The 27,207-nt window shown below is 29.5% G+C and overlaps 2 protein-coding genes across 2 annotated transcripts in view; one reads left to right on the top strand and one right to left on the bottom strand.

Annotated features, from left to right (window-relative positions):
- Nucleotides 1–25,388, bottom strand: part of LOC110633146 (glutamate receptor 2.7) — a 29,907-nt gene extending 4,519 nt beyond the window's left edge. Inside the window, 5 exon segments of the mRNA XM_058151997.1 lie at nucleotides 523–854; nucleotides 23,789–23,864; nucleotides 23,950–23,998; nucleotides 25,003–25,110; nucleotides 25,183–25,388. Coding sequence (XP_058007980.1) covers nucleotides 523–808 — 286 coding nt within the window. The 5' untranslated portion in view covers nucleotides 809–854; nucleotides 23,789–23,864; nucleotides 23,950–23,998; nucleotides 25,003–25,110; nucleotides 25,183–25,388.
- Nucleotides 13,713–19,443, top strand: LOC131182449 (glutamate receptor 2.2-like). Its single transcript, XM_058152002.1, has 5 exons — nucleotides 13,713–14,083; nucleotides 15,949–17,309; nucleotides 17,604–17,919; nucleotides 18,020–18,474; nucleotides 18,741–19,443. The coding sequence occupies exons 1-5, from the start codon at nucleotides 13,807–13,809 to the stop codon at nucleotides 19,326–19,328; spliced, it is 2,997 nt and encodes a 998-aa protein (XP_058007985.1). The 5' UTR covers nucleotides 13,713–13,806; the 3' UTR covers nucleotides 19,329–19,443.
- Nucleotides 25,389–27,207: the final 1,819 nt, after the last annotated feature.

Genomic DNA, 27,207 nt, shown 5'->3' with positions numbered 1-27,207 from the left:
TTAAAAGTATTTAAAAAACTATTATTTTTTAAACTAATAATAATAATAATAATAATAATAATAATAATAATAATAATAATATATACAAAGATTCAACAGATATTTGAAAAGTTTTTTTTTATTAATATTATTTCAGTTGACTTCATATTTATGCACGATTATTAATCACACAATTAAAAACAAATATTTACAGATAGTAGCACAAACACTGCTAATTCATTCAAAGGACATTAATAGCCTTCCAAAAACTGCATTTGCGTGAAAAGTGCCTTATTTTTTTTTTTAACGCATTAAAAATTAAAAAAAAAAACTTAAAAATTTTAATATAACAGTGGATAAATTTACTTTTATACGAGTTTGAACTCTTAGCACGACAAAACAAAAAATTATAAACTCTGACGCGTACTGATCGATTTTGTGGTCTCTCCATTTATGTGAGGTTATTGCTTCGAAATTCACTCATGTTACTAGAGAATTGGAAACAAAAATGCTAATAAGGCAGAGAGAGGGTGAGAGAGAAACCTGCTGCAGCTGCGCCAAGAACATCTTTCATGGAGTCCCTCGGGTGAAGTTCGAGCCTGGTTTTGTAGTGAGAATGAGTGGTGTAGAAGTCTGAGAGGGACATGTTGATGCAGCTCCACCACATCTTCCCAACCCAATCATCAAAGTCAAAAATAACACCTACGTTCACTGGGATAACGCTACTGGTGTATATGTTTTGCACCCTTGTGAAAGAGAAGAACATGAAGAAGAAGAAGAAGAAGAAGAAGGAGAAAACAGATTTCGAATTGCTTCTCATCATCATCATCTTTGCTTATTCCTAAAAGCTTCTCTGGGTCCACTGCATGTATTGACTTTTAAAGGAGAAAAATCAGAAACTACCGAGAAAATTCATAGTAATGTGAATAAAGAAGAAGGACGATCTTGGTTGTACACCTAAAATAATTAATTTTTATTTTTTAAATTGATTTTTTAACCGTATATAAAAATATATTTTTAAAAAGGTTTTGACGTCAATATAAAACTGGGCCTTAAATAAACTCAAAAAAAGGTACAGTGCTAAGCATTTGAAGAATCAAAATTATTTTTCTCAATAAAAATATTATTTTAGATATTATTAAAAAAAATTATTTTAAAAAAAATTATTTTAATATTTTAATATCCTTATAATTAAAATTTATCAAGTTTAATTTTAAATTATTTTTTAATACTCTGTCTAGTATATTTAAAATGATAATTTTTTCAACAATAATTCTAACAGTAATGTTGAATAGGCTCTAAATATGCTGCAACAGCTTCAGTTTTTATCTCTCATGATTAACACTGTTAATTAAGGTGTAGTTCAACATATCGGTGAAATGTACAGCTTTATTAGTATTGCTGACTAAGGTGAATCTTATCATAATCAACTATTATGATTATGTATATAATAATTGTAATGAATAACTAGCAGTATGCCAACAGTGCGCTTGTAACTATTTAATTTTTTAATAAATTTTATAAAAAAAAACTCAAATCAGGCAAAAATATTTTACTTTTAGGTATGAACTAACTACTAAAAACAATATTTTCCTTTAAATAACATATTAATAATATTGTAAAAAAATTACATGCTCTATATTTTTTTCGAAGAGAAAAATATCATATATATTTATTTTTGTTATTGACACAGCAAAACAAAGAAAGTAGATATCAGAATCTTGCCAATGATTTCTTTTGATTTTGTATCGTATTATACCCTTTAGAGATTTTCTTCTGAATTTTAGTATGATTGCTTTGATTTTTAATTTTTTATATCATATTTACACTTGCGCGTTGCTGCAGGGTCAAGTAAAAGCAAAGTATCAGAAATGAAGATGTGGGCTCACCCACATAGCATGTGAGAGGTTATGTAATGGCTAAGTGGAAAATAAATAATGAGAAAAAATACTACTAATTACGATGGGATTATGACATTCATGTCTTATCTGATTTTTGTTCTGCGACGTCGAGTGCCAAATTAGAAAAACAACTTAAATATATATGTAAAAGACAGAAAAATACATATATAATAATGGTAATAATACTGGTAAGCTAACTAAACTTTAAAATTAACTTAGCAACAAAGTATGCTATCAGTCAGTTATGACATTACTGTTCTCTCTCTATCTCTATCTCTATCTCTCTCTCTCTCTCTCTCTCTCTCTCTCTCTCTTTCTAACCAAGAAAAAGCTATTGTTGTCTCTTCCCTTAGCTTTGTTGGGACAGAATAACAACTTGTAAGTTATTTTCAAGCAAATTAAAAGATCTTACCCTTGATAATGCTAACTAAAGATTTGAGAATTAGTAGTATTGACCAATTTTACCTGGTAGCTTTCAAAGCCATAACATAAAAATGGAAATTCTTCACTTATAGCAGATTTTTAGATGTGCCTTTGTTGGATATGCTTTCATATCAAGCAAATATCATAAAACCATTCTAAATTCAACATATTCTTTCCTTTCTTTTCTCTTTGGTGTTACTTTTCCTTGGAAAGCAGATGAAGAGAGAAGAGAAACAGAAGTTCAATTGATAGAAACAAATACCTATTATGCTTTGAGATTTCCAAAAGATTCAAGATGTAGAGACTGGAGAGAAAGGCATCCAAAATCCTATCCACCACCTTATTTTTCTCATCAACTGGGCTTTAAGTATAAGAATCAAAATGGATTGATCAAATAAGAGGCACAAAGACATAAACAAAGTACCTCAAGTCCAAAAGGAAGAATCAGTCTTCATTGAAAAGGAGACTTCATGCTGAAAAATCAAACACATCAATCAAGAAACTAAATACTAAAATAAGATTAGAAAGTGAAAAGTGGGACAAAATGAGAAGTTGTGGGTTTCTTTTATTGGAGTGGGATTGGATTGGTCACCACCTCGAACAAACAGCAAACAGAAAAGAAAATTGAAATGATATAGTGAAAAACAATAAAGCATTGTAACAATTGCTAAAACTGATAATACATCAAAGTGGTTGTATCAATGAAATTTCACAAAATGCACTGCATTACACCAAATTGAAATAAATCCGGTTTTTGGGCAGGAAAATAACATTAGGCCAAACTACCATCAAGTCAATTCAGCATAAAGTTAAAATCTATCTCCCCCACCTCTCTTTCACTTTTTCACTTCTACTAACCTAATAAGTTTACTAATGATTAATCTAGTAAGCCAATGAAAACCAATTTCTTTAATTTCACTCAATTGAGGATCACTTTATAATTTATATCAAGTCAAAACATCCACATTCCACAAAATTGAAATTATTTTAAAAAAGTTTAGCATTTCAGCTTCTCAATTTTCAGTTCATCGTGTTACTATCACTTTGCACTAATTTCAGTCATATTCAGATGTGCTAAATTTATTAGTGTCACTTTGCACTAAGTTCCTTTTCCTAGTGTCTAGCTCGAAATGCCAATGATTAGCTTCATTTCTTTATACACTACCCTCCTACAAATAATAATAATAATAATAATAATAATAATAATAATAATAATAATAATAATAATAATAATAATAATAATAATAAAAGTCATTCAATCTACAAAATAACAATTTCTCCCCATTCCCCAATTTTTCAGAAAGCAATGACACTACAAAACTATACTGAATACTCAAATCATATTGCCCCCAATAATAATTTGATCTAATCAAAGCCTAATTCATTTGGAAACCCTATTATGATCCCCAATTCTCTCAATGACCAACCGAACTGAAATACACACACACACTAAGTAGCATTAATCTTTATAATGTTTCAATTTAAGTCGATTGAAATCTTAAGAGCTCAACTAACCTTTCAGCTGAAGTTTAGCAAGTTGATTGAGAGGACGCCAAATAAAAATCGGAGAAGACAGCTCCCTCCTCTAGATCGACATGCAACATGTTTAAACAGTCATAATCTGTAGAAAGCTATTAGAAAAGAAGGGAATCGAAAAAAATGGCAAACAAGGATATGCAAAAATGACAACTACCTCAAAACGACACTCATAAGAAAAGAACAACGCTATTTTGCTCAATGAGCCTGCTAAAATGGAGAAAGAACCACAGCTGCATTTCAATGGAAGGCAGATGCAAAGAATAAATAAATAAAAAAAAAAATCAGCTCTAACTATAAGAAATTAAGAACTGTACAAAAATATGGGCACTCCAACAATCATTGCATTGAAAGCATGCTTGAAGGCAATAGTAAATTGACTATTACCCATCAAATCATGGTACTCAAAACATGAGAAATTTAATCAGTTGATGGGTACATGCAAGTGAAAGGTAAAAATAAATTCACTATTAGCTATGTGTAAGAAGAAAATCAGCAAACATGTGAATGGAATCGTCTCACAGGAAGTAGCAAAGCAACAAAAAGGGGAGAAGAAATCAGCTGGGTAAAGAAACGTCAACCCTATAGTGAAATGGCGTCATTTCACTTTTATAGCGTGTAAATAGGGAATTGAGATGTGTACGCTACGCTGGAGAAGAAGGAAAGAGGGCAGCATGTGGAGGAAATAACAAAATTGCCATCAAAGTAAAGACGACATGAATTTGGAGCTAAATAACAAAATTGCCACTCAATTTTTACTACACACAGGAAATTTTGACATGGAAATTAATGTATTTTAATGTATTATTTGAATTATTGTAAGTGCTTTTTTGAATTTGAAAGCTTCTCATAAACATACTCTAAATAGAAATGACAACCAGATGAATTGAGTGCGGAGATCATTCTTTTCATCCTATCCCAAAAGAGTGTGGGATTGGGTGAAGAAAAGATCTCCTCATTCTGTCCCGCATAATATTAAGATTAGGAAAAATTGATCGAATTTAAGGCAAGTAGGATCGAGTTCGAAAATTTTTATCATCTCTACTCTCAATGCTAAAAAAAGTTAATTTTTATTAAAATATAAAAATACTTCTACATATTTGTACAGCAAACACTAAATAATAACTCTCTTAGGATAGTTTATTTGTTTTTATAGACTCCTTAAAATATGTCATAAACTGCTGCAAAGTAAATAAACTGGATTTGGCCCGTCATCTTTGAAGCCCAGTGAGTTTTCGAGCCTAACGTCAACTACAAGTGTATTGTGGGCTGATCTCACAATCAGCAATAAGTAAATTGTGGATTTAAGTAAAAATTCAAGTTTCTGTCAGGTGCTAATCAAATGCAATTGGCCAATTTGATAAAGTCCAGTGAGTTTGCTTGCTATGTTTGTTTATCATTTTGACATAAAGAATGTCAAGAGGAAATGCAATAATGAACATTGGAACTCCAAGTAAAACAAAGCAAAGAAGCAGACTAATAGTAAATTCAACAATAAGATGGATTCTCTCTTATTTAATTTAATTTGAATACATTTTTATCATTATAATAATAAATTTTTAATTAATTTATAATATAATTAATTAAAATATTTATTTAATTCTTTTTATACATATATTAATAGTAATTTATATAATTATTTTGTTTAAAATATAATAAAAATATTTTATTCAAAAAATAATTTAAATTTCATAAAATTTATATATTTTGTCTCATAATTTATGTAAATTGATATTTATTTTTTGTAAATTACAAAAATACATTATATTAACCAAAAAATAATATTATTTTAAAAATATATAAATATAATATTTTTTTGTTAGTAATATAATAAAAAAATATTAAATTACTAATATGTATTGAATTATTTAATTTTAATAATAATGAAAATATATAACATTATTATTAATTAAAAATAATATTTTATTATATTATTTTTAAAAAATATTATATTTATATGTAAATTTCTTTTATTAATATGATATATTTTTTATAAAATAATTCTTTAATAAAAATAATTATCACTTAACATAAATTTATAACATAAGATAAACATATTTCATAAAAATTAAAATTTTAAAATATCATCATTTTCTATTAATATAATAAATATTAAAAATACATATTATTTTTCAAAAGATAAATTTCTTAATTTTAATATTGTAATTTTAATTTTTTTAATCATATTATTTATAACTAAATTTTCGATACAATTATATTTGTAATTTATTTTTAAAATTCTATTTCTATATAAACTCAACTCAATTCAATTAAGCCTTTATCTATATAAAAATATAAATATTTAATTAAAATTTAAAAATAATTCTGTTAAAAATTAATGATAATAAAATATAAATAATCAAAATATTAATTATAATTGCATTAGATATATAATTATAATAAAATAAAATATTCAAAAGTTTTAGAAATATTAAATAAGAAATTAAAAAAATAATAATTAAATACACATTAATTAAATATATTTAAATAAAATAAATTTTAAAAATGATAACTAATAAATTTTAAAAAAATAATAAAAAAATAGCGCAAATAAAAAGCATTTAATATATGTCACATGTCTCGTATGATATACTATATATAGATAAATAAATAAAAACTATTTAAATAAAAAATTAATTTATAATTAAATATTATTTAATTAAAAATTGGTAATAAAAGTATTTAAATTCAATTTTTATAGCAGTAAAATATTTCTTATTTACTTGGTCATGTTAATTAAATGGCAATGAATTGGCCATTGTGATAATAATAATAATAAACATTAATTAATCTTAAGAATGTAAAATAAAAAGAATATTAAATTATTAACATAAAAAATAATACATTCTACATTTTATTTTTATAAATTTTTATATAAACTATACTTTTTGTCTCTCAAATTTTTTAATAAAGATTTCATAATAAAAACAATAGAAAATATAATAATGTAATAAAAATATTTATTAAAGATATAAAATAATTTAAGATTGATTAAATTATATAATAATTTATTATAAAATCATAAATTAATAGTCAATTTTTTTAAACTAATGGCCATCAATGAACTTTTATTATTATTATTATTATTATTATTATTATTATTATTATTATTGTTATTATTATCATTATGTGTAACATGCGGTAAATAATATTTTTGTAAAAATAAATTTATAAAAAAATAATATAAATAATTTTTAAATATTATATTTAATCATAAAATGTCTTTTTTTTAACAATTAAATTTTAAAAAATAATAATTTAAATTATAAATATTAAGATAGTATTGTAAATAATAATGATAATTAAAAGAGAAATAAAAAAATTAAAAATAATAATTAGTATTTATAAAATAATATAAATATTTTTTAAATTTTGCATTTATTACAAAATATCTTAATTTTTAAAAATTAAATTTTTAAAGAAAATAATAATTTAAATCATAAATATTAAGGTAGTATTATAAATAATAATAATAATTAAAAGAGAAAAAATTAAATAATAATTAGTATAAAGGAAAGTATTTATGGTTAATTATGAGATCACAAATTAATGATAAATTTTCTTTAAACTAATTACCATCAATGATCTTATTATTATTATTATTATTATTATTATTATTATTATTATTATTATTATTAAGGGTAACATGTAGCAAATAATATTTTTACATAAATGAATTTATTATAAATAATTTTTAAATATTACATTTAATAATAAAATGTCTTAATTTTTAAGAATTAAATTTTAAAAAATAATAATTTAAATAATAAATGTTAAGGTAATATCGTAAATAATAATGACAATTAAAAAAGAAATAAAAAAATTAATAATAATTAGTATTTATAAAATAAAATAAATAATTATTAAATATTATATTTAACTACAAATGATCTTAATTTTTAAAAATAAATTTTAAAAAATAATAATTTAAATTATAAATGTTAATATGGTATTATAAAAACTAATAATAATTAAAAGAGAAATTAAAAAAATTAAATAATAATTAGTATAAATGAGAGTATTTATAGAAAGTGACACGCGACAAGTTTTTCAAAAAAAGTATCACGTGTCATTTTCATGAAAATATCTCGTTACTTTATATATATGAAATTATCTAATTAAACTGTTTCAATTTTATTAAATAATTTTGTTTGATTTAGTTCCGTTCAGTCCATTCTCTTATTAAATTCTATTTTTCTTGTTTTTTACTTCAACATATACCAATACTCATTCCACATATTAAATGATAGCTTATTAATTTTTTTTTATATTATATTTATATAAATCAAATTATAAACTAGATGTCGATAAAATTTAAATAAATGTTTCTAACAATTCGATGGATGGATGTATATTAATTGTAGTAGTGTATGTGATCACTTTCAATTAATTAACTTTGCATATAGTTTTGGTAGGTATAGAGCATGCTTTAAAATTAATATACATATACAAGTTGGTCATTTTTATATGTTTGATCTACTTTATCCAAAAGTAGAATCTTTGTCGTAGTGATTAATGTGATTCAATAGGTTGATACCCATTATTCTAAAATTTAAAAAAAAAAATTCCTTTTACCAGTCAATAGTTTTTTATTCATTAAAATATTCATCTATATTTATATTACAGTTCAAAAATTATTAATTCTTGGAGTTCATGGCTACTCCTCCCAATAATGTCCTCTCTAAAAATCGAACAAAAATTATAGTCAATAGTACCATATTTTGAATACATAAATTATAGTCAATATTACCATATTTTGAATGCTTGGACTTTGTGGAATTAATGCCTAAGTGTGGTTTTTTTTTTCCCACCAACCTACTCGTTAAATTAAATTACAGGAACATGACCATGACCATGACCAAAAGCACTCTTGAATTCAATTTCAGACCCCAAATTCCAGGATCTTGCTTATCTTCCATACTGCCTAGCCTTTCCTTTTTATATATAAGCAATGAATTTTATTAAAATAAAACCATGACATGGAAATAAATTAAAGAGAGGATAAGCTCCATGCCAGAGCCACAATTTAATTTATTCATTAAAACCTTAAAACAACAACCTACCAATAAACTTTAACTCAATTGGTAGTAGCATCGCCTTCATGACTAAATATAAAAATCATATGAACCGAAAAAAAAAAAAAAAACCTTAGCTGCCTATAAAAAAAAAGATACATTTACTGCCTTAGCTGTGTCTTTGGAAATACCTTAGTTGTGGTGGGGTGATAGCAATGCAAGAAGTCAATTTTTATATATCTTAGCTAGTTTATTTTCTTGCATCAATTAAAAGTAAATTATATATATTTACTATATTTATAATATAGAAATTGATATTTATATGTAGAAAGAGAGAGAGATTTCACTGAACCTATTTCAATAGCAAACTTATTCTTAAATCAAGCCGATTGGTATATATGACATGCTACCAATTTCAAGAAAATTAAGAGTTCAATTGCTTAGTTCAGACTAATATCTTACAGGTTTCATTTGGAATTACTTATTTTATAATAAAACAATTTAAATAAATACTCACATAATCATGTTTAAATTCTATTTTTTTAAATAAAATTTTTGCAAATTAAAAAAATTAAATTATTTCATTCTAAATATGAGAATTAATAAAAAAAATAAATTAATTAAATTGAATTCTTATAAAATTATAGATTCCAAACAAAAAGATAAAAGGCCTATTTGACGTTCCTGTTGAAATTGCCATCGAAAAAATCACTTTTCTAAATATACAAGTTAGAGAGTATTAAAAAATAATTAAAAATTAAATTTGATCAGTTTTAGTCATAAGAACACTAAAATAACAAAATAATTTTTTTCAAACTGTTTTTTTTAACAGCATCTAAAATGGTGCTTTCATTCAGAAAAACAGTTTCAGTCTTCCAAACTCAATGCCAAACAGACTGAAAGTTATAATGTCGAAAGAAAAATCATGAATGGTTAACTCTACATATGAGTTTGTTAATTTATGTGACAAACAAATTGTTTTTAAATAACATATAAAAAGGTTGTTTGGTTGAAGAGAATTCTCGGAAAATTTCTAGGCCATTATCTTCAAAAAAAAAAAACATCAATGACACTTAGTTTTTAAAATTTAATTAATTATTCAATTAATCATCACAACCCACAAACATAAACTCAAATCAACTAAGCTTTTATCCCAAAAATTTGGGGTCGGCTATATGGATTCGCTTTCTCCACTCTAAACGATTTTGTGTTAAATTATCAGAAATGTGTAATGCTTCTAGGTCATGTTATATTACTCTCCTCCAAGTCAATTTAGGTCTACCCCTTTTTTTCTTTCTATCCTCTAACCTAATGTGCTCTACTTGTCTAACTGGAGCCTCCGTATGTCTACGTTTCATATGACCAAACCACCTCAATCTCCCTTCTCTCAACTTATCTTCAATTGGCACTACTCCTACCTTTTCTCTAATACTCTCATTACGGACTTTATCTAGTCTAGTATGGCCACTCATCCACCTTAACATTCTCATCTCTGCAACTTTTATCTTAGACGCATACTACTCTTTTAGTGCCCAACACTCACTACCATATAACATAGCCGGTCGTATGGCTGTACGGTATAATTTTCCTCTCAACTTATTGGAAATTTTGCGATCACATAAAACTCCCGTGGCACGTCTCCACTTTAACTATCCGACTTTAATCCTATGACTAACATCCTCCTCACATCCCCCATCTACTTGAAGGACTGAGCTTAGATATTTAAAGTGATTACTTTGGGACAGTACCACTCCATTCAAACTAACTCCTTCCCTATCACTAGTTTGGCCTTCACTGAACTTGCAATGTATGTATTCTGTCTTCGTTCTACTTAACTTAAAATCCTTTGACTCTAGAGTACTTCTCCAAAGCTCTAGCTTTCTATTGACTCCTTCTCGTGTCTCATCTATCAGAACAATATCATCCGCAAATATCATACACCAAGGAATACTCTCTTGTATATGTTTCGTAAATTCATCTAAAACTAATGTAAAAAGGTAAGAGCTTATGGCTGATCCTTGGTGTAATCCAATTGAGATAGGAAAATCTCTTATGCCCCTTCCCACTGTGCGCACAATAGTAGTTGCTCCTTCATACATATCTTTCAACACTTGTATGTACCTAATAGATACCCTTTTTTATTCTAACACATTCCCTAAGACATCTCTTGGAACACTATCATAAGCCTTCTCTAAATCAATAAAAACCATATGTAGATCTTTTTTCACATCTCTATATTTCTCCATCAAGCTTCTAATGAGAAAGATCGCTTCCATAGTTGAACGACCGGGCATCAAATCAAATTGATTGAGAGAGATAGAAATATCATTACGTAGTCGATGCTCCACAACTCTCTCCCACAACTTCATAGTATGGCTCATGAGTTTAATTCCCCTATAGTTTGAGCAACTCTGTATGTCTCCCTTATTTTTAAAAATAGGTACTAAAATACTCCTTCTCTATTCATCAGGCATTTTCTTTGAGTTTAGAATCTTATTAAATAATTTAGTTAACCATGCCACTCCCATATCTCCCAAACACTTCCACACTTTAATTGGTATTTCATCAGGTCCAGAGGCTTTACCCACTTTCACTCTCTTAAGTGCTTCCTTTACTTCTAAAGATCTAATCCTTCTAAATATAATTCACATTCTTTTCTATTATTCTATAGTCTATATTTACGTTATTATCATTTTGACTATTATTAAAGAGATCATTAAAATAATTTCTCCATCTTTCTTTAATGTCCTTATTTTTCACCAACACTTTTCCTTCTTTATCCTTAATGCACCTAACTTGATTGAGATCTTGACATTTCCTTTCTCTCCTTCTTGCTAATCTATAAATATCTTTCTCTCCTTCTTTAGTTCCAAGTTTCTCATATAACTTTTCAAAGGTCTGTACTCTTGCTTGACTAACTGTCTTTTTTGCCTCTTTCTTTGCTATCTTGTACTGTTCATATGCCTCATTATTATCATATTTAGGTAATTTCTTATACCATTCCATTTTTCTCTTCACTGCCTTTTGTACTTCTTCATTCCACCACCATCTCTCTTTTGAGGGTGGTCCATGTCCTTTAGACTCTCCAAGTACTTTCTAGCAACTTCTCTAATTTTTGATGCCATCTGTATCCACATATCATTGGCCTCCATATCCAGCTTCCATACTTCGGACTCGAGAAGCTCATTTTTGAACTTCACTTGCTTTACTCCTTTGAACTCCCACCACTTTGTTCGAGCTACACTATTTCTTTGACCTTACTTGAATTGTTCCTAAACTTGACATCCAAGACCACCAACCGATGTTAACTTGTTAAAGCCTCTCCTGGAATGACCTTTCAATCCTTGCATAGAGCTCTATTTGTCTTCCTGGTTAAGAGGAAGTCGATTTGGCTTCTATGTTGCCCACTTTTAAAATTCACTAAACGTGACTCTCTTTTTATAAAGTAGGTATTTGCTAGTATTAGGTCGTATGCCATAGCAAAATCCAGGATATTTTTTCCCTCTTCATTTCGACTGCTAAAACCAAAACCTCCATGAACATTCTCATAATCTTGTCTATCACTTCCTACACATCCAGTCAAATCTCCACCAATGAAAACATTCTCTTCATTCGGTATGCTTTGCATTAAATCATCCATATCTTCCTAAAACTTTTGTTTACTCTCACTGTCTAGTCCTATTTGTGGGGCATAAGTACTAACTACATTTATTGTTTCTCCTTCTAGTACTAGCTTTACTAGTATAATTCTATCTCCTACTCTTTTCACAGCAATTACTGCGTCTTTCAATGCCCTGTTTATGATTATGCCCACTCCGTTCTTGTTTTTCTCCTTTCCGGTAAACCACAGTTTGTACCTTGAATTACCCACTTCCTTACTCTTCTCTCCTACCCATTTAGTCTCCTGAATGCAAGCAATATTCACCCTTCTCCTTTTCAAGGTATTCACAAGTTCCATTAATTTTCCTGTAAGTGATCCAACATTCCAAGTACCAACCCTGATCCTCCTCCCATCCTGTTTCTTCCTAATTGGTCTCTTTCTATGATATCTTCTATTGTTTTCTATGTTTATCTTGTATTCTGTTCCACTATCTGTTCTCCTATCTGTCCTATGGACTAACTTCTTTACCCATATCTGTCCATGATGTGAGAACCCTTGCTCACTTAACACCACACCCAGGCGCTGGTATAGAGTGTCGCTTTCGATGAACGCCCTACATCATTGTATATTTCTCACTACTCGAACATTAAATGAAACAATTGATTTTCTGGATAAAAATTATTAACTTTAATATAATCTATAAATCACAAAATGAGTTTTAAATTCTTTTTATATGAATACCTTATAAATAATTTGAGTCAATTGCATTCGACAATGGGCATATTCAAATCTATTTAAAAAAAAAAACCAATAATAACCTGTAACTCAAAATAATTCAAACAAAAATAGTTAATTCCAACCCACCTAACTCCACTTTGTTGAATTTATTCTATTTTATTAATATATTTTTAAATGCGATCATAAAAAGTTCAAACTCACATGAAAATAAATTTAATAATTATTAAATTAAATATTTATATTTATATTTATATATTTATTATATATATATATTAATTAATTATATATAAATTTCATTACAAATATTTTATCTAATGGTTATGAGCTCATTCTCAAATTAAAAAGCTTAACACGGACTCAATAAATAAAATGTAAAAACCAGGGGTTGAAATGTTTTCATAACATGCAATTTCCTCGTAAACTATAGACAGTACAAAAGTCATTAATTTTCTCCATTTTGATACAGCTAGACCTTTCCGAGCAATGACTTCTTCTTCCTGTCCTTTTCTCCAAAGTTTTTGTAGTCTATAGGATCCTGATTATAAATACAACACAATCTTGTGTTCAAAATCTTAACTAAAACTGGAAGAAATCACTTTAATAGGCCACCAAGATGAGGAATAAAAGCTACCCTTCCAAGCCAGTTTTCCCTTTCATTTTCTTGTTTATTTTGACGATTTTGTTCGTAGAAATAGCGATGGCAAAAAACACTAAAGTCTCAGTGGACGTAGGCGTGGTTCTGGACCTTGATAATAAGATTGGCAAGATTGGGTTGAGCTGCATCAACTTGTCCCTCTCGGATTTTTATGCAAAACATTCTCACTACAAAACCAGGCTAGTCCTCCATGCCAGGGACTCCAAGAATGACGTTGTTGGTGCAGCTGCAGCAGGTTAGTCTCCCCCTCTGACAGAGTCCATATATACATCACTTGTTCTTTCTAGTATTTATTTTGTTTGCTTTATTATCTTTCTCATATAATTTCAAATAGAGGTGGCAAATGGATCAAGTCTAATGGTTAGAGTTAGGTTCATTTAGGCTCGGATTGCAAGTCATCTCAGATATATTGTCTTTTTTTTGTGAGTTTAGATCAAATTATATTGCATTTGATTGAGTCAATAAGTAGAAAGGCTTTCAGATTAATTTGTGAATAACATATAATTTAGGGTCAATTGTTAAATTTTTTTTCCAAAAAATTTTACTAATTTGAAAATAAAATTCTAGTTCATCAAGTCAATTTTAAGGGGTTAATTTCAAATACAGGTGGCAAATCAATCAAGTCCAATGGTTAGAGTTGGGTTTATTTAGGCTTTGGATTGCAAGTCATCTCAAATATATTGTCTTTTTCATGTGGGTTTAGGTCCAATTATGTGGCATTTGATTCATGTTACCCGTGAGTCACTAATATATATTTTTTCATAATTTTTTTAATTTAGAATTAAAATTTTATAAATTAATTTAAAAGGGTTAATTGCAAATCATTTAAGTCGAATCTTATTTTTAATCTTTCATTTAAATTCAAGTCATTTCAATTTTTCTTTTCTCTGTTTGTGTGAAAAAATATTATTGGTAAGGACGATCATATGCAGTTATAATAATACTCATGAATGAGGATTTTGGTTGGTTTAATATTTTATAGAGATAGGTAAGCAAGCTTTGAAGTCTTGGTCATCTCGTGGAATTTTGTTCAAAAATCGTCTAGAAAATGGTCTCAATTAAACTGGGGCTACAAAAAGACAAAAACTTCATTAATAAATCAACAATAAAACAAGTATTGGACGGATCAAATAGCTTATTAAAATTTTGGAAGTATTTAATATAAATTTAATTTCATATGAAAATGAGTTTAATAATTATTAAATTAAATATTTATATTTAAATTTATATAAATTTAATTAAAATTTATTTAATAAATATATAAATATAAATATAAACAATTAATTTAATAATTATTAATTTTATACTTATATAAATTCATGCTTTTCATAATCACTTCCTTAAAAAAGGTAAAATCTCGATAACATGCCTGATCAATTCAAACTAGCAGCTATTAACGAGAAAACAAACCGTTTTATTAACGAATTTTAATTTAGTAATATTAAAATTACATCTAAAATTATTTGATATGGAAAAAAAATGTCTTTTTTTCCTTGAATAAATTTTACCATATTAGAGTAGTTTGAAGACTTTGAATATATTAACATAAAAAGTTCTTAACTTTTTTTTAGAGATTATGAAAAGTTTAAATTCATACGAAAATGAATTTAATAATAATTAAATTAAATATTTATATTTAATTTTGTACATTCGTAATAATATGCTACCTTCTTTGGCAAAAAACTTTTAAAATAGTATTTAATTTTTTAACTAAAATTAACAAGATAATAATAGTATTTGTATATATATCGGCTAATCTAATAATCATTTTTACTGAACAATTGTATTTTAATTATTATATAAATAGCTAACTAATAATGTCTAATATCTAACAGCTAATAATTAATAAAACAACTGGTCACTGCTAGAACAAAATAATTAACGGTCATTATAAAAGCAAATATTGCGAAATAAGCCCATACTTTAATTAATTTTATATGAACTTCTATATAAAATTTTAATGTACTAATTATTAAGTATTTTTATATGAGTTTAAATTTATATTATATGATTTTTGTTTTCATTAAACTCCGTTGATTACAAAAGCAAGAAATCGACTTTTAATTTTAGATTTTTTTTTCCTCTCTTTTGTAAATGCAGCTTTGGACTTGCTAAAAAACGTAGAAGTAAAAGCAATCATAGGGCCAGCAACATCTATGCAAGCCAATTTTGTAATTGAACTTGGAGAAAAAGTTCGTGTGCCCATTATAACATTTTCTGCATCAAGTCCTTCTCTTGCTTCCACTCGCAGTCCATACTTCTTTCGAGCAACACGAAGTGACTCTTCTCAAATGAATGCCATAAGTGCAATAGTTAAAGCTTTTGGATGGAGAGAAGCTGTGCCTGTCTATATTGACAACGAATATGGAGTGGGAATCATACCTTATTTAACCGATTCTTTGCAAGCTGTTGACACCCAAGTCCCCTACCGAAGTGCCATTTCTCCATTTGCGACCGATGATCAAATTCTTAAAGAGCTTCTCAAGTTGAAGGCAATGCAAACTAGAGTTTTCATTGTGCATATGTCACTCCGTCTTGGATCAATGCTTTTTACCATGGCAAAAAAGGTGGGAATGATGGGTAAAGGCTATGTTTGGATCATGACAGATGGGGTGGCCGATTTCTTGAATTCCATGGATTATTCTGTTATTGAATCAATGCAAGGAGTATTGGGGGTTAAACCTTATGTTCCAAGATCAAAAAGTGTTGAAAATTTTAGGGTTCAGTGGAAAAGGAAATTTCATCATGATCATCCTGACTTAGTTGATGCTGAGTTGAACATTTATGGACTTTGGGCTTATGATGCTACAATTGCATTAGCCATGGCAATTGAGAGAGTAGCTGGAACCATGAACTTCGGCTTCCGAAAGGGAAATATTTCTAGCAACTCAACTGATCTTGAAACCCTTGGGGTCTCTCAGATTGGTCCAAGCCTTCGTCAAGCATTATCAAACACCAGGTTCAAAGGCCTTACAGGAGACTTTCTCTTCATTAATGGGCAGTTAAATTCATCAACTTTCCAGATAGTTAATGTGGATGGTAATGGTGATGGAGCAAGAAGGGTGGGGTTTTGGGTAACTGGAAAAGGACTTGTCAAAAGATTGAAGTCAGCAACAGCAAATACAAGTAAGAATTCTTCTTCTAACAACAATAGTACTACTCTTTCAACTATTATATGGCCAGGAGATACAGCTCCAGTTCCCAAGGGTTGGGAGATTCCAACAAATGGTAAGAAATTGAGAATAGGAGTACCAGTGAAGGAAGGTTTCACACAATTTGTGAATGTGACAAGATATCCAGGTACAAATGCCTCAAAAGTTGAAGGATACTGCATAGATCTTTTTGATGCTGTAGTTGCAGAATTACCATATGCTGTGACTTATGAGTACGTCCCCTTTGCCAATCCAGACGGCAATAGTGCTGGAACGTACAATGAGTTGATCCATCATGTCTCCTTGAGGGTAAAACACTTTTTTCCCAATTCTTTGCAATTAAAATCCTGTTAATTTCTTCAAATTAGTAGTGACAGAAACTACTTCAAAAAATAGAATTTATGAACCAACAGAGTTAGTCCAATTTGTGAGGATGTGAGTTTCCTTCCTTATCAATTAGGATTCAACTCTATTAGGCAGCATTTCAAGATCAATTAAAAATATTGAATGCACCAGGCTGATATGAATGAAATTAGACTTGACTCGGTAAGCTGGCTGAGGATATTATAGTCAACAAAAATTGATCCTTGTTATTGTCTGCAGACCTTTGATGCTGCAGTTGGAGATATATCAATTGTGGCCAACAGGTCCTTGGAGGTCGACTTTACTCTGCCTTATATGGAATCTGGCCGTGTATCAATGATAGTGCCAATTATAGATGACGAGAGCATGAAAGCTTGGGTTTTCTTAAAGCCTCTGACATGGGATCTTTGGGTGACAAGCTTGGTTTTCTTTATTTTCATTGGATTTGTAGTTTGGGTTCTTGAACACAGAATAAATGAGGATTTTCGAGGGCCTCCTTCTCACCAAGCTAGCACTGGCTTCTGGTTTTCCTTCTCAACCATGGTTTTTGCTCATAGTATTCTCCTTTCACTTCTTCTGTATTACTCCGTATCCTGTCCGTGTGTCTGTGTTATGCTTAAATTAGATCTAATAATTTGTAAACTCTACATTTGCAGGGGAAAAGGTGGTGAGCAATTTAGGTAGAATAGTTGTGATCATTTGGTGTTTCGTTGGACTCATTCTTACTCAAAGTTACACTGCCAGTTTATCAAGTTTTTTAACTCTTCAGCAATTCCAGCCCACTTTTACCACCATAGATGAGCTCATTAAAAAGGGGGATTTTGTGGGCTACCAAAATGGATCTTTTGTTAAGGAAACCTTGAAAAGCTTGGGTTTTGATGAATCCAAGCTGGTGCCTTACAAATCTGCTGAAGATTGTGATCAACTCCTTTCTAAAGGTAGCAAAAATGGAGGTGTAGCTGCTGCTTTTGAAGGACCCACTTCTATACATCTCATTCTTGCACAGAATTGCTCCAAGTATACACTTGTTGAACCTGCATCAATATTGGAAGCCCCTCGTTGGAAGAACATTTCAAATATTCAAGAATTTAACACTGATGGTCTTGGCTTTGTGGGTTCCTTCCCTCCTCTCTCTCCCTCTTCAATGTCTTAACCATGTTTTTATTAGATTGAGCAAGTCCAGATTAATTTAGGTTGCAGGTCATTCGAGTCTATTTTTTTCAAATAATGTTTAGATCAAGTTATTGCCTTGCAACACTAATTTTTAATTAAAGTTTTTATTATTATTATTAATTTGATTTTCGGATCAAAATTTGTTGCTTCGAGTTCTTATTGCATACTTTCTCATATGGGTTTGTTTTGTTCTGTGGATTTCAGGCCTTCCCCAAAGGTTCTCCTCTAGTACCCGATGTTTCTAGGGCAATTTTGAAGGTAACAGAAGGAGACAAAATCAAGGAAATATGGGGGAAATGGTTTGGTGAAATGGGGACCTGTCCAGATCGTAGCAACTCAGTTCCTTCAAATAGGCTTGGTCTCAATAGTTTCTGGGGCCTATTCTTGATTGCTGGAATAACTTCATGTTTGGCTCTAATAATATACTTTGGAATGTTTATATACCAAAACAGGGGAGTCTTGAAGCCTTTTGATACCAGAGTTTCAATGCGGAGTAGAATTCTTGATTTGCTCAAAATCTTCAACCAAAAGGACTTCAAGTCCCACGCTTTCAAGAAAAGCATAGTAGATGATGGAAGTGGCATTACTGTTCCTGTCATGGGGGAACCAAGCCCATCCTCTAATTCAATAAACACAGATTTTCATGGAGAGCAAGGAACACCTTCTGCAGAAGATGTTTATCATAATCAAAATGAACTAACCTTTTGTCGAGAGGAAGCACTATTCATTGAGCATAGTGAGACAAGTCAAGGAACATTCACGGCAATTGAACTTGCATGTGAAAATTATTAATAATAGGACACTAGTTCGATCTTTACTCATAATTTTACTGTTGAAATATGTCCAACACTATCGGATGTATAACTTACACACTCAACTAATGAAAATTTGTGTTATTTGTGGCTTAGATGGGTGTCTAAGCCAAAATCAATACTTTCCTTAGCCCTATGGTATCTAAAACATCTCATAATTTCACACTTAGATTATTGGATGGAATGAGAAACATTAAGGGCTGCAAAGGGCTGCAAAATGAATGTTAATTTTTATGTTCTCATAGTTCGTAATAAAACTCCGCCTAAGTGTTAGTAGTATGCCCTAGAGCTTATCATTTAGTATGTATCTTGTATATGTTTTATAAATAAAAAGCATTTTCACTTTTCCGTTTACATAATATATTTATGTGTAATAGAAAATGTTCATTGATATTTTGTTAGAAATTCTATTCTTAAGTTGTTAAGAATATGAGTGACAGTATTTCTAGCACAAAGTATTATAAATTGGTTCACAATCGAGAATACTTCACAATAAGGATATGACTTATCCAGAAAGATTGTAATCATGTTTGTTCCCAAGTTATTTATATGAGATGTAAATAAGATGGAATGGTGAGTCTCATGCCATATAACAAACATGATAAGCACTTATACATGATAAGTAGGCCGAACCAGTGACATTTATGACAAGCACATGGAGTTTACTCTTGTCAATATATTGTCATAAATCATATTAGTGCATATAATTTTTAGACCTAAGATAGCACAGTTATCTTGTATATAGGTGGTTTGAGTTTGATACTGCTTTTATACTTGTACTGTGTATGGGTATATGGGCATGTGTTGGCTCATACTAGTTATATATGGAGGTAGGTGTTAATTAAGATGGAATCTGTTCCTCTAAGTAAATAGGGATAAAATCCTATGTTCATTTAATTGTTCTTGATATTTCAAGTTCCTGGCCAGGACAGATAGATTTAATCAGAAAAGAGTTTCTGATGAGAAAAATCTTATTAATCAAGAACTGGAATTAAAAGAGAACATAATATTCATAGCAAATGGGGTTTGACATAAACCATGACTCCAGCTCGAATTGAAATTTTGTAACAAAGAGATTCTAGTGCATGGTAACATATGATTATAGGTTCATTTAAGGTAAACCTTATTACTGATTGGGTGGCTATGGCATGCTATGCTAGGTGTTAACCATAGTCTATGAGCTGCATAAAATGATTTAGAGAAATCATTTATGGTAAGAAAGAGTTCTGATGATATTAAGAGTTGATATCATGTCTCATTGCCAATTAGTGATGAGTCTAGTAAGTCACATACATACACAAGTAATCACCAAATTAAATATGATTTAATTAATTAATTAAAGAGTTTAATTGATTAATTAAATATGTTTGGTTTGCAATTAGATTGCAAAGTCCCTAGCATGGCTTGAAACTAAAATTAGATTATTGGATGTATAGTATAAGTTAAATTTATATTTAAAGTGTTTAAATATGAATTTAAATATGAGAAATTAATTAATAGAGATTAATTAATTAATTTATATTTGATATAAATTGATTAGAAGAAGAGAAATAATTATTTTGGGTTGAGAACTCAAAATTAAGACACAGGGGTATTTTGGTCATTTCACAGGGTGACATGTGGCACCATGAGATGGTGACATGTGGCACCATGAGATGGTGACACATGGCATTACACATAAGCTTGCCATATGTCTTTTAATCATTTAAGATGATCAAAGTCAAGATTAAATATAGGTTTGACACTTGGCACAATGTGATTGAGTCAATTAAACCTAGAGCCAATCAGAAGATGACATGTGGCAAGGGTTTTAAGTGGTGACCTAACTATATAAGTGTAAGGATGAAAGAACGAAAATACAATTGTTGTTCTCTCTTTGGTGCCTCCACGTGGGAGACCTCCCCCCTCTCTTCTTCTTCATCTCTCATCAATTCAAAGAGATTTGCCAATAATCTCTTGAATTAAAAAAACTAGAAATCGTTTCTAGTGTCCTGTTTACATCTATAATCTCTCAAAAGGCAAAACTTGATTTTCTAATTGATTGGAAAAGCTTTAGAAGTTGTTCAAAGGGCTGCCATTGGTGATCTTGGTGTGGACAAGCTAGAGGGACAACACCTGGTGTCCTAAGGCGCATCCCAAAGGTGCCAAACACACTGCAGTGCATCAAAAAAGTTAATGCACTTGTTCTTGATCTAATCTAGGGTTCTAATGAATTAATCTGTTAATTCTAAAATCTTAAATGACAAATGTATATTCAAAAAGTTTTAATATATTGTTTATCATTAAAATCAAATAGATAAAAATGAATCTTGCATGATGCATATGACCCTAGATGAAAAATTTTTGAATTCAATAATCTAAACTTGTGTTTTTCATACTTCTGCTCCTTCACTAAGTAGTTTGTGCTTAGCCGGTCCCAAGCCAGGATAAAGGAGTAGGGTTGCGGTAGGTGACAACTAGCGTAAAAATTTCATCACACCTCATGATATGGATTCAAATGATATAAACATTGGGGCATCCTCTACTTGCAACGCGCTACATTCGAGCCCGGGTGTAATAAGAAATATGCAAGAGTGTAGGGCGTTCACCGAAAGCAACGCACCATGCCAATGCCTGGGTGTGGTGTTAAATGAGCAAGGGTTCCCACATCATGGATTGGTGTAGATAAAGAAGTTAGTCCATAAGACAGATGGTAGAACAGATAGTGGAACAGAACACAAGATAGGCATAGAGAACAATAGAATACATCATAGAAGAATATCAATTAGGAAAGAACAGGATAGGAGGAGAATCAGGATTAATACTTGGAATGTTAGATCACTTACAAGAAAATTAATGAAACTTGTGGATACCTTGAAAAGGAGAAGGGTAAATATTGCTTGCATTCAGGAGACTAAATGGGTAGGAGAGAAAAGTAAGGAAGTGGGTAATTCAAGGTACAAACTGTGGTTTACCGAAAAAGAGAGGAACAAGAACGGAATAGGCATAATAATAGACAGGACATTGAAAGATGCTGTAATAGCTGTGAAAAGAGTAAGAGATAGAATTATACTAGTAAAGCTAGTACTAGAAGGAGAAATAATAAATGTAGTTAGTACTTATGCCTCACAAATAGGACTAGATAGTGAGAGTAAACAAAGGTTTTGGAAAGATATAGATGACCTAATGCAAAGCATACTGAATGAAGAGAATGTTTTCATCGGTGGAGATTTGAATGAACATGTAGGAAGTGATAAGTAAGGTTATGAGAATGTTCATGAAGGTTTTAGTTTTGGCAGATGATGCATGCATTTTAGATCATCATTTAAGAGTAATTTTTGCACATAATTTACTCTTGTTCATAGCTATTATTATAGATATTAGCATATATTTAGTCAATTTTATAATTTTCACACTTCTTAGTTTAATTTTTGGAATTTATTTGTTTTGTAGGTTAAATTTGGAGAAATTTGGTATATTTTGATCAGAGTAACCATTTGGAGGAGATTAGAGTTGAATTGCAAAAATTTTTGAAGTTGAGTAAAAAAATGGCCGAGAGCTTCACAACCTGCAGCACAACCGATTTAGCTTATGTCGTAAGTTGTGTCGATCGTCAGATATTCAGGCCGAGAGTTACACAACCTGCGACACAATCTGTGACACAACCAATTCAGCTTATGTCGTTTTTACTGGAAATGGCTGACGTGGCATTTTCGTTACTCTGATTTTATACCTCACTTTCTCTGGAATCTTCCACCTTTTTACCCATTCTAGGGCAGACCCCTAACCCATATAAAGTCTCCTTTATCATTTTCTTTCTATAAAGAGGAAGGGAGGCATTTTTGGCACGAAAGAGAGGAGCACGTGAAGCATTTTTTGCAGCAGCAGCAGGGGCTCTTTCTGCACTTTCCAACAGCAGCTTCATCAGCATTCTTCTGGGTTTTTCTATTCCTTAACTTAGATTTTCATTATTTCTTCATTTATACACTTGGGTTTGTCTTGAAACTATGATTTGTGAGTAGTTATTTGAGATTCTAGAGATGGGTTTGTAAATATTGCTTTGTATTGTGGTTTTGAACTGATTTAGTCATTTAAATGAGATTTGTTACATTTTGATTTATTACTTGTGAGCTTGTTGCCTTGCTTGATGAATGGGCCCTCATTAAGTTAAGTTTTAATCCTTAATAGATGGACTGAAAAGTGAATATTTGGGATAGATAATCTTACAATAAACTTAGTTTTCTTGGTGTTAGAGATAAGCTAAGAGGATTAAGGGGACTTTTCAAAAATCAATTAGGGCTTTAATTGGGTTTTTGTTAGGTTTGAAATACCGTGAAAACAGGGTTTGATTTAATGATAGAAATTTTATAATTTCCTTTCTTTTCTATTTGGTGTTACTTTTCCTTGGAAAGCAGATGAAGAGAGAAGAGAAACAAAAGTTCAATTGATAGAAACAAATACCTATTATGCTTTGAGATTTCCAAAAGATTCAAGATGTAGAGACTGGAGAGAAGGCATCCAAAATCCTATCCACCACCTTATTTTTCTCATCAACTGGGCTTTAAGTATAAGAATCAAAATGGATTGATCAAATAAGAGGCACAAAGACATAAACAAAGTACCTCAAGTCCAAAAGGAAGAATCAGTCTTCATTGAAAAGGAGACTTCATGCTGAAAAATCAAACACATCAATCAAGAAACTAAATACTAAAATAAGATTAGAAAGTGAAAAGTGGGACAAAATGAGAAGTTGTGGGTTTCTTTTATTGCAATGGGATTGGATTGGTCACCACCTTGAACAAACAGCAAACAGAAAAAAAAAATTGAAATGATATAGTGAAAAACAATAAAGCATTGTAACAATTGCTAAAACTGATAATACATCAAAGTGGTTGTATCAATGAAATTTCACAAAATGAACTGCATTACACCAAATTGAAATAAATCCGGTTTTTGGGCAGGAAAATACCATTAGGCCAAACTACCATCAAGTCAATTCAGCATATAGTTAAAATCTATCTCCCCCACCTCTCTTTCACTTTTTCACTTCTACTAACCTAATAAGTTTACTAATGATTAATCTAGTAAGCCAATGAAAACCAATTTCTTTAAATTCACTCAATTGAGAAGTAGAAACATCACTTTATAATTTATATCAAGTCAAAACATCCACATTCCACAAAATTGAAATTATTTTAAAAAAGTTTAGCATTTCAGCTTCTCAATTTTCAGTTCATCCTGTTACTATCACTTTGCACTAATTTCAGTCATATTCAGATGTGCTAAATTTATTAGTGTCACTTTGCACTAAGTTCCTTTTCCTAGTGTCTAGCTCGAAATGCCAATGATTAGCTTCATTTCTTTTTACACTACCCTCCTGCAAATAATAATAATAATAATAATAATAAAAGTCATTCAATCTACAAAATAACAATTTCTCCCCATTCCCCAATTTTTCAGAAAGCAATGACACTACAAAACTATACTGAATACTCAAATCATATTGCCCCCAATAATAATTTGATCTAATCAATGCCTAATTCATTTGGAAACCCTATTATGATCCCCAATTTTCTCAATGACCAACCGAACTGAAATACACACACACACTAAGTAGCATTAATCTTTATAATGTTTCAATTTAAGTCGATTGAAATCTTAAGAGCTCAACTAACCTTTCAGCTGAAGTTTAGCAAGTTGATTGAGAGGACGCCAAATAAAAATCGGAGAAGACAGCTCCTTCCTCTAGAACGACATGCAACATGTTTAAACACTGTCATAATCTGTAGAAAGCTATTAGAAAAAAAGGGAAGCAAAAAAAATGGCAAACAAGGATATGCAAAAATGACAACTACCTCAAAACGACACTCATAAGAAAAGAACAACGCTATTTTGCTCAATGAGCCTGCTAAAATGGAGAAAGAACCACAGCTGCATTTCAATGGAAGGCAAATGCAAAGAATAAACAAAAAAAAATCAGCTCTAACTATAAGAAATTAAGAACTGTACAAAAATATGGGCACTCCAACAATCATTGCATTGAAAGCATGCTTGAAGGCAATAGTAAATTGACTATTACCCATCAAATCATGGTACTCAAAACATAAGAAATTTAATCAGTTGATGGGTACATGCAAGTGAAAGGTAATAATAAATTCACTATTAGCTATGAGTAAGAAGAAAATCAGCAAACACGTGAATGGAATCGTCTCACAGGAAGTAGCAAAGCAACAAAAAGGGGAGAAGAAATCAGCTGGGGAAAGAAACGTCAATCCTATAGTGAAATGGCGTCATTTCACTTTTATAGCGTGTAAATAGGGAGTTGAGATGTAGACGCTACACTGGAGAAAAAGGAAAGAGGGCAGAATTTGGAGGAAATAACAAAATTACCATAGGAGGAAAGAGGACATGAATTTGGAGGTAAATAACAAAATTGCCACTCAATTTTTACTATTCCTACACAGAAGCAATTTTGACATGGAAATTAATGTTTTTTAATGTATTATTTGAATTATTGTAAGTGCCTTTTTGAATTTGAAAGCTTCTCATAAACATACTCTAAATAGAAATGGCAATGAGACGAATTGAGTGCGGATATCATTCTTTTTATTCTGTCTCATAAAAGTTTAAGATTGAGCGAAGAAAAAATCTCCTCATTCTGCCCCGCATAATATTAAGGTTAAGAAAAATTGATCGAATTTAAGGCAAGTCAGATCGAGTTTGAAAATTTTTGTCATCCCTACTCTTAATGCTAAAAAAAGTTAATTTTTATTAAAATATAAAAATACTTCTACATATTTGTACAGCAAACACTAAATAATAACTCTCTTAGGATAGTTTATTTGTTTTATAGACTCCTTAAAATATGTCATAAACTGCTGCAAAGTAAATAAACTGGATTTGGCCCGTCATCTTTGAAGCCCAGTGAGTTTTCGAGCCTAACGTCAACTACAAGTGTATTGTGGGCTGATCTCACAATCAGCAAGAAGTAAATTGTGGATTAAAGTGAAAATTCAAGTTTCTGTCAGGTGCTAATCAAATGCAATTGGCCAATTTGATAAAGTCCAGTGAGTTTGCTTGCTATGTTTGTTTATCATTTTGACATAAAGAATGTCAAGAGGAAATGCAATAATGAACATTGAAACTCCAAGTAAAACAAAGCAAAGAAGCAGACTAATAGTAAATAAGTCGCGGATCGTGTCCCTCGGTACATTCAACAATAAGATGGATTCTCTCTTATTTAATTTAATTTCAATATATTTTTATTATTATAATAATAAATTTTTAATTAATTTATAATATAATTAATCAAAATATCTATTTAATTCTTTTTATATATATTAATAATAATTTAAATAATTATTTTGTTTAAAATATAATAAAAATATTTTATTTAAAAAATAATTTAAATTTCATAAAATGTGTATATTTTATGTCACAATTTATGTAAATTGATATTTATTTTTTGTAAATTATAAAAATACATTAGATTAATCAAAAAATAATATTATTTTAAAAATATATAAATATAATATTTTTGTTGTTAGTAATATAATAAAAAAATATTAAATTACTAATATGTATTGAATTATTTAATTTTAATAATAATGAAAATATATAACATTATTATTAATTAAAAATAATATTCTATTATATTATTTTTTAAAAATATTATATTTATATGTAAATTACTTTTATTAATATGATATATTTTTTATAAAATAATTCTTTAACAAAAATAATTATCACTTAACATAAATTTATAACATAAAATAAATATATTTCATAAAAATTAAAATTTCAAAATATCATCATTTTCTATTAATATAATAAATATTAAAAATATATATTATTTTTCAAAAGACAAATTTCTTAATTTT

Source organism: Hevea brasiliensis, chromosome 1 (genome assembly GCF_030052815.1).
Source record: "Hevea brasiliensis isolate MT/VB/25A 57/8 chromosome 1, ASM3005281v1, whole genome shotgun sequence".
Classification (NCBI taxonomy): Eukaryota; Viridiplantae; Streptophyta; class Magnoliopsida; order Malpighiales; family Euphorbiaceae; genus Hevea; species Hevea brasiliensis.
This window is presented reverse-complemented; position numbering and strand designations above follow the sequence as displayed.

Excerpts from the sequence above, each read along its gene's own strand:
- LOC131182449 (XM_058152002.1), top strand. The coding sequence starts at position 13,807 with ATGAGGAATAAAAGCTACCCTTCCAAGCCAGTTTTCCCTTTCATTTTC. Across the intron at positions 14,084-15,948 it reads TGTTGGTGCAGCTGCAGCAG|CTTTGGACTTGCTAAAAAAC; the intron begins GTTAGTCTCCCC and ends TTGTAAATGCAG. Across the intron at positions 17,920-18,019 it reads AACCATGGTTTTTGCTCATA|GGGAAAAGGTGGTGAGCAAT; the intron begins GTATTCTCCTTT and ends CTACATTTGCAG.